Raw genomic sequence first — 9,062 nt, 5'->3', positions numbered from 1 at the left:
CGCCCGGAGGAGCAGGCTCCCACCCAGGAAGAGAACCCCACACAGCACAAGCAAGGAGAGGACTCCCAGCACCGCAGCCTGCAGCGCCCGCGCCCCCGAGAGGCCCCCGGCCCCAGGCTCCAGCCCCACACCCGGGGGCAACCCCGACACATTACAGCAAGAACCCGGGACCGCTTCCCCAGGCTCGGAACCGTTCATCCTCCGCGGCCGGCAGATGTGCAAGGAAAGACAGACGTGTACCAGAACTGCCCACCACGGACGGCAGGGGAGGGGCAAGAGGAGGAGGGCGGAACTATTCGGTTCCCCTGAGCCCCATCCCAGCCCTCTTCCACTCCGAGGGCGTCCATCACCTCCTGTACCACGCCCCTTTCAAATCCCCCAACTAGCCCTAAAGGGACCTCAGCTAAAGCTCCTCTTCACCTTGGCTAAAATAACAAGCCCCACAGGTGTAAATTACATGGAAGAGCCTAAATTCAAATGCAACTCTCCTCATTTCAAGACTTTCCATTACACCAGAGACCGCCCTTCAAAATTCTCACCATCTCAACCTTTCCCTCCAGGAGGGAGAATCCCAGGTCACTCAAATCCAGGCTCAGCCTAGAGACATCCTAGTGAGAATAGTGAAAAGTGTGTTGGGTTTAGAGCCAGAGATCTCGTAATATCACTACTCAGTGTGAGTCTGAACAAGTCACTTAACTTTTCCCAACCTGTTTCCTCATAAGGAAAGTGAGAGAGAGGACTTGGCCTCAATGACCTAGCAGGACTCCGAAACTATAATCCTAAACTGAAGGCCAAAAAGATGAAAAAGGCACAGGAAAAGAGTCACCAAAGCACTGTCCTTCAACTTTCAGCACTGTGAATCCACTTTTAGCAGTAGGGCATTTGGAGCTGCTTTTTCCATGGGGGGAAGCGGGCAGGGGGTCTGCTCCCAATCCATCCACGCTGCTTCACCAGATGCCCAGTCAGAAGAGTAGGAAACTCCAACGTTGTGGATGTGGGTGAAGGCAACACGACCCTTGTTTAGTGATGGTCTTTTGAGTCTGGTTGGCCTAAGTGGCGGAGCACCCGTTCAGCCGCCCCCTGGGGAGAGAGGGCTAGAGACCAGACAGGCCTTCTCCGGGTCTAACTCTGCTTTGTAAGGGAGGTGTGGTGCTGGCACACACACACATCCACTCACTCTCTCATACTCTCTCTCTCTCCTCTCTTTCTCTCTCTAAAAAGAACTAAGGCAAATGTCATTATCAACAAATTACAGGTTCAGAACTAAAAGGGAGCATGGTGGTCATCTGTTCCGCTAAACATGTCCCCAAGTAACTACAGGCAAAGAAGTACCAGGTGCAGACTGCTACAAACCAGGGAGAAGCCTGCATCACCCAGCCGTCTAATGTGTCCTAAGGATAATGGTGTGGGATGGCATGAGGAGAGCAGCTCAAACCACTGGGGGCACCAGAGCAATCCTATCTCTCTAGTCTGAATGCTGAGCCCTGGTAGATCTCTGGGAAACACAAGGAGACCCCTGCTCCCCCAAGTCTTGGGCCACACACACTCCCAGTTCCTCCCAGAGCCCAGCCCAGCCTGAAGCCGAAGGGGGAAAGGCATCGAAAGCGACAGGGCAGGAGCTACCCCCTGCCTCAGATAAAGTCTATATCCTAAGGCTGAATACTTAGACCCCTGTCTCAGGACAGAACACAGGGCACAGGACTGAAGTGGGGATAGGCCACCCCAAAACTCACATTTCCAACTTTTATTCACTATTCCTTAGTGTGTTTTCTGTACAGAAGAGGAGGAAGAGGGGAAAGGGACTCCCACACCAGGGGTTTGAAAAGACAGTAATAGTGTCCTAAGTAAGGACTTGAAGATGAGCATGTTTTCAACAGTTTGAGAGGGATAGGGAGGGAGCCTGTGCTGTCAGCAAAAAAAAAAGGGGGGGGGGGGGCTTCAATTCAGGAGATCATCTCAGGAGGGAAGAAGGGCCTGAGGATAACAGGTTGCTCCTAGAAAGCTTGGCCAGGAGGCCTGACCTCTCCTCTGATTGGCCCAGGTACCATAACCCCTGATTTTTGTCACAACCCCTTCCAAATGCCCCCCAGAAACGTACAGCAGGCTCCCGACTACATGCACCTTGCCCATTCAAGTCCCCAAGGAGAGAAGGGATTCAGTTGCCCCACTGCTGAGGCCCCCAGAGCCCCTCAAAAGGCTACGAGAGTTAGTCTCCCAACCAGTCCTCTCCCATGGCCTGGCTCTTCGAAACTAGAGGGCCAGCGTGTCCTTAATGAGCCTCCGCATGGTGGTGGTGACCGAGGTACCCAAGGCATCTGTGATCTGGAAGGAGATCTTGTAGAGGTAGGGCTGCACATCCCGAAGCCCCGTGTCGAACACGTTGTCCACCTCGGACTGCGTGGGCATCTTGGGCAGGTACTCGTGCCGGTTCATCACCTCTACGATGTTGATGACCTTCTCACAGAGCTTCTCTCCCACCTTCTCTCGGCAGATCTGCCTCTCCTGCTCCGTGGCCAAGGCCACCACGTGGACCTTGACTGTCCACACCTCCCATGGGATACACTCATCAGAAAATGGCCACCGGGACTTCTTCTTCTGGTAGAATTCCAAGGACATCTGCCCTAGTCCATCCCCACCCGAGTTCCGAAGGGCATCCTAGGGAGGCAGAGATTACAGAGATGAGACCCAGGGGCTCCAATACCAGCGCCCACTTGCCCCAGGGAAGTTCCTGGGCATACCACATTAGCTCTTTGGAAGAGTAAGGACCAAGGCCCAGAGGAAGACTAAGGAGTAAAATTACAGTGCTATCACGGACCAGGCAGATGCCCCATTCCCCATCAGCTGCCTTGTTGGTGGGGCATGGGAGGAAGTCTCCAGCCGACCCCACCACTGCCACAGAACCACAGAATGTCACAGTTGGACTAGATTTCCAAAGGCAGTTTAGTCCCCTTCATTTTACAGATGAGGAAACTGAGACCTAGACTGGTACTAATATCAAACTGACAGCTAAAAGCTCAGCCTGCTCTCCCGTTCTTTAGTCAGGCCTCTCCTCAATTCTTCATTCTCCCTAACTTCCCAAACAAACCTGGGAGTTTTCTGAGTCTTTCTGAGTCACGTACCCTTTTCTTCAAAGACCACCTTTATTTAGTATTTTCTTCTTTGGCCACAAGATATATTTTAAACTCCTTAGCATAGCCTAGGCTGTTGGGATTTAGGGCTGGAAGGGACTTTGGATATCCATTTAATCCAGAGCACTCAATTTACAGGAGATGAAACTGAGGCCAAGAGAGATGAAGTGATTGGCCCAAGGTCACAATTATTAATTAGCTAAGCTGGGATTCAAACCCAGGTCCAAGGATTCCATATCCAATGTTCTAAAAAGGTCATTTTAAAAGGACCCTGAGATGGAAATACTTAAGACACTAGGTTAAAGAAGGATCAATGCTGGTCAGTCCATCCCTGGCTCCACCTCCCTGCTCTCCACAGGAAAGCCATCTGGGACCATATGCTCTAGGAATTTCTCTGACACAGCGCTGTGGTGTCTGGGTGACCCCCCACCCTGGGCTCCTTCACCTGGATGACCAAAGATCCTAAACCACATTCTTGAGTAAGTCACTTACTAACCAAGGAAGCTCTGAATCCTAAATCACACTTCAGGGAATAGATTTAAATGCCCTAATAGGGGACTACCATCATTAATGCACCAGGCTTATAACTCCACCCAGATGTTTGGAGTAGAAGGGATGGTTTAATTGGGATTGCGCCGCCTATCCTTTTATAAAGGAAACTCAACAGTTGCTTGGTCATTTGTAAAGTGATCTGCCCTTTACTCGGGGAGCAGGGGTCGCTGTGGCCTAAGGTCCTGGACACTTTTATGACCAGGGCTTACCACAAGGGGTCCATTTGGCTCAAAAGGCTCCAGGCAAGGACCCCTGGAAATGAAATCAGCCAAACAAACTCATTTTGACTGTCAAACCCTCCCCTGCCCCAGCAAGCACTTCAGCCTTTTCCACTTTCTCCTCATCCCTCCCTTTCTGAGGAGGACATTTACATGTTTAAGCCCAACAGGACAAAGAAGGGAACAGGTCAAGCAGATACGGCTCTGAGAATCAGTGCAAGGAAAAGGGAACGTCTTAGGAACCTCCCTACGAGATGAACTGGTTGTCCAACTGAATTATTCTTGCACTCCCACTCCTATCCAAGTAGTGGCCCAGCTGGAATATCACATGCTTCATAACTTCATTTTTCTCTTCCCCTAAGAGGAAGAAGAAGTGATTTCTTAGTAATGATGCTATAGCTGGCAGAGTACCCAGAGCTCGTCAGACACAGGAGAGTTCTTGGTTGGCTGGCTGGGCATGACTCTGCAACTATAAATGTGGTGTGGTGGAGAAAATTCTGGATTTGGAGCAAAAGGCTGCTGTTGTCATTTAGTCATTTCTGACCCTTTGTGACCTCATTTGGGCTTTTCTTGACAAAGATACTGGACTGGTTTGCCATTTCCTTCTCCAGTGGATTAAGGCAAACAGAGGTTAAATGACTTACCCAGGGTCACACAGCTAGTAAGTGACTGAAGCCAAATTTGAACTGAGGTCTTCCTGACTCCAGGACTATTCACTGGACCACCCAACTGCCCAAGGAGTAAAAGGACCTGGGTTTAAATCCCAACTTAGCTATTTACTTGCTCTCTGATCTTGAATAAGTCATTAATCTCCCTGAGGCTCAGTTTTCTCACCTGTTGGATGACTAGATGATCCTATCAAAGGATCCAATGATGCTAAATCCAAAAATGTCTAAATGGGCAAATCTCAAATCTGGAAGCTTTTGGGTGAAGACGTTTGAGGTCAGTGGGAAAAGCCTTGGCCAAGGGAAACATTCAGGCCTGGCAGTGTGGCCTAAGGGAAAGGACTTAAGAGCCAGGACACCTGGGTTCCCATTCTGGCTATAGAACGACAGGTCATCTGCTTCCCATCTCTGAACTCAGGCTTCCTTGTCTGGAAAATGAAGGTGACAGTCCTTGGACCAGGCTGTGGTGGGGAGAACACTTCACAAACTGACAAGTGTCCCATAACTCTGAGGGGTCATTATGATTGCTCAAGCACCACCCAGCAGAGATGGAGAACTCTTCTTTTAAATGTCCTCTCAACTTCTTACAGCCCTATTCTTGGCATGCCTGGAAACTGTTCTTTTCCCTTATGAAGCCCACTCTCTTGGCATGGTGTGTAACAGGAGGAAAGGGGGAGGAAGTGCTCAACTTGTCACCAAGAGATGGTGGCAGCAGCTGCAGAGGAAGGCAGGGGATTAGGGACAGAGTGTCTCCGATCTCTAATCCCACTGAGCCTCAGGGATCAGGAAGGTTAACAAGGAGTAAAGGAGGAAGCCGAAGGGCCAAGCACAGGGACCCTCAGGATCAGTTCTGACAGACCAATGGCCCAGGAAACTGGACTCGTGAGCAAGGTCAACGGCTCCCGCCAAGGCCTCAACCCTGCCACCCTAGATGACTATGACGCAATCATATGACCCCCTGGGCCACAATTTCCCATCTTAAAATGAGATTCATTCTGGATCTTCCTTTCCTAGATGTATGTGTGTGGGGGGGGGGGTGGTTATTGTTGTTTTGGGTTTAGGGTTTTTTTGAGGCAATCAGGGTTAAGTGACTTGCCCACAGTCACACAGCTAATAAGTGTCTGAAGCTGGATTTGAACTCAGGTCCTCCTGACTCCAGGGCCGGTGCTCCATTCACTGTGCCCCCTAGCTGTCCTTAGATGTGAGTTTTAAAGAACAACAGGTTCAGATTGGGAAATAAATGGTTGCAAACTCGAAAGGAGGACGAAAGTGAAGGACTTGGTACAAGGAACCTGGCAAGATGCTATCAGCATGAGGAACGTCAAAGGATATAGATGGGTCTTTGTTGGACAGAAAAAGGCAGTACCAGCCCAAACACGAGAACCCAAACAGCCAAGTGACGATGTGGACAGCTGTGAGGACAGAAGGAAGAAGTCCATCTCTCTATGCCGCCCTACCTTGAACTCCCCGACGACCTTGCGCAGGGCCCGGTCCAGCTCCTCAGAGGAGACGCGCACGTAGGTGAAGTCAATGAAGTCACAGTCGATGTCCTGGGTGCCCACAGTGCCGATGGAGTAGGTGCCCTCCTTCTTGTAGTGGAACTTGCCGGTGCTCCGGTGCAGAAGCACGGTGTGCAGCACGGCCAGCAGGGCCTCCTCCACCTGCCGCCCCTCCACGGACACCTCCAGGACCTCGGCCCGGCAGTTCATCCCCCAGCCGCTGGCTGCTCCCACCAACCTGGCAGGGGGCTGGCTGGCTCTGGAGGGAAAAAAATCACAGCCAGACACACTGAGGACTCCAAGCTGACACACACCCTTCTAATGCTGCCCACAGACCCATCTCCTCCCTGAATCCTTCCCTGACTGCCCCAACATCTCCTTCTCCCTGCCCCCCCCATTCACTCACAATTCCTGTGGCCCTCCCTCACTGTCTACATCTCACTTGGCCACTAATCAATCCTCTAACCCCATGGATCCTAGGTTATTTCTTCCTGCATGCATGTCCTGCTTCCCCAACTGGGAAAGAGAGTCTTTTTCATTTTTTCATCCCCCTCAAACACAGTGACCACATAGACATACTGCATACACATTTAAATGGGTCCAATCCAATCTACCATGTGTTTAAAACCCTATTACATGCAAGGAAAGGTACTGTGCTAGGCCCTAGAGACACATGGCAAAAATGGAAGGCAGCCTCTACTCTCCTGTTGTTCAGTCATGTCTGAGTCTTCATGACCCCATTTGGGGTTTTCTTGGCAAAGAACCTGGAGTGATTTGCCATTTCCTTTTCCAGCTCATTTTACAGATGAAGAAATTGAGGAAAATAGGGTTTAAATGACTTGCTAAGAGTCACACAGCTACTGAGTGTCTGAGGCTGGATTTGAACTCATAAAGATAATTCTGATTCCAAGTCCAGTGCTCTATCCACTTCCCTACCTAGCTGCCCTGCTCCCCAAGAGCTTATGATCTACAAGGGGGATTCAGTATAATAGGGGAATGTCTACATAACATGAAGACAGCTAGACGGATGAAAACAGGTTTCCCATCAACAGCACAGGAGCTAAGGTGGAAGGAAATCAGGGCCCTCATCCATGTGAGCATCCCCACAAACACTACAAAGCCAAACCAAATTGCACTCCTTCTTCTGGACCAGGCTCATTCCCATCTGTCCAAAAGTCCTCCTCAGAGAAGCCACTCAGTGGGCTAGAGCCTTCTTTTACTATCCTGAGGCCACCAAAGAAGTACCTGGGTGACCATATTTTGTCTTCTATTCTTGCCACAGGACCAGCCCCTCCTTTTCCAGTCACCCAGGCCCTAGATATTGATTTGTTCCTTTCCTATAGCAGGCAAAGCATCCCTCCACCACTCTCTGGGGCTCCTGCAACATTGATTTTGCATAGAGCAATCCCTCAACAGACATTTCTGATTTATGACTGATTTATGATCCTTCAGATGGAGATGAGCGGAGAGAAGAGAGGCAGGGGGCCTTCTAATGCCTCCTGCCATCAATTTCTTATCAGTCTGAGTCCTCACAGTCATTCAGTTCCACATCCATGGCTTGGGAAGTGCATGGCTAGGGTGACCCTTCAGAGCTTTCCAAATGCCTGGGCCTGGGCAGCTTCTTCCCTTCTACTGCTGCTCCCTCAGCTTGGTCATCCTCAACTCAGTGGCCAAAGATGAGAAAAGCCTATCCTCCCCTGGTCCCTAAACTCCCAGTGAGAAACAAATCTTCCCAATTCAAGCATTGGAGCAGGCGGAAAACAGTGGCTATAGAGTAGGAAGATTTAAATTAAAATCCAATACTCCTGTCTGACCTTGGGGCCCAAGCAGCTGGGGCAAGTCACTGATCTACCCAGGGTAGGCCCAAGTTTTCTCAGGAATAAAAAAAAGGAGGCAAGACAGGAGTGTCTCTACCATCCTTTCCAGCTTTAACTCCTATGAAATCTGTAATCCTTGCTGACAGAGACCGTTTCTTAAATATGTTCCCCCAATTCCCCCTTCAAAGAACTGAAACTTAATATGTCTGCTAATGAATGACGGTGAATGTCTGAAAATGTCAACTTCTCACCCAGGATTTCAAAGGTCTTGCCCAAGATTTCCCTGGGTGCTTCCTTGCCTCCCACACCCACCTCACCTTCTCTTCTCCCCGATCAGCCTCCCATGTAATGAAAGAAGTCACACACCATGCTGACTGAGTTCACTACAAATTGACAGGCCTCACACTCAGCCCTCATTGCTGCTGCCTGGCAATCCTTTTATTTCTCCCTGACTGACTCTATAGCGTACTCAACACAGTGGATTTTCCAAACCATCTCTTCTTTCAAGCCTCCCACTCCTAACTCTTGTCCTGGTTCTCAGTAGAGGGCATGGCCCCAAATTTCCCTGAGAAAATATAAGCCATTTATGATGACCTACCTCTCCCCCAGTACTCCACTGAAAATGCCCTCAAATTTCTCATCTTTTGCTCCAGTCTCTGAAGAGTGACCTTCACCAGGACCATCCCCGCTACGTGTGCCTTTGGTCCCAGCCCCCTTGGCAGCCTCCAGTTCAATCACCCTCTTCTCATCTTCAATCTATCCCTAATTACCTTCCTTGGTCCCCATAAACATACCCAAGCATCCTCCATATTTAAAGAACCTTCACTTGACCCTACCATGCCCTCAAACTACTGGCCTATATTTCCTCCCCTGGACAGCCAAATTCCTAGAAAAAGCTGTCTATACTGGGTTCACTTCTTTTTCACTAACTCACATTTAAATCCATCTCAATGGAACTTCTGACCTCAGGTCTTAATGAAATTGCTCACTCCATGATTACTAACCACTGCTTCATTTCTAAATCCTCATCTTCTTCATGCTCTGGATCTCTCTGCTGGTGTCCCCAAGGGCTTTGCCCGGCCACTTTTCTTTCTGTATGCTCTCTCATGCTTTGAATCATCATTGCTGTGCAGATCACACACACACACACACACACACACACACACACACACACACACACACA

At 49.8% G+C, this 9,062-nt stretch overlaps 1 protein-coding gene across 1 annotated transcript in view; it reads right to left on the bottom strand.

The window, feature by feature from the left end:
* Positions 1–1,702: 1,702 nt before the first annotated feature.
* Positions 1,703–9,062, bottom strand: part of ATG101 (autophagy related 101) — a 12,294-nt gene continuing 4,934 nt past the window's right edge. The window contains exons 2-3 of the mRNA XM_027844441.1: positions 6,021–6,321; positions 1,703–2,655 (exon numbers count right to left, since the gene is read on the bottom strand). Of these exons, the coding sequence (XP_027700242.1) occupies positions 2,251–2,655; positions 6,021–6,321 (706 nt within the window). The 3' untranslated portion in view covers positions 1,703–2,250. The remainder of the gene's footprint in view (positions 2,656–6,020; positions 6,322–9,062) is intronic.

Source organism: Vombatus ursinus, unplaced genomic scaffold (genome assembly GCF_900497805.2).
Source record: "Vombatus ursinus unplaced genomic scaffold, bare-nosed wombat genome assembly UNPS02014941.1, whole genome shotgun sequence".
NCBI lineage: Eukaryota > Metazoa > Chordata > Mammalia > Diprotodontia > Vombatidae > Vombatus > Vombatus ursinus.
The sequence above is the reverse complement of the archived record's forward strand: the minus strand, read 5'-3'. Positions and strand labels throughout refer to the sequence as shown.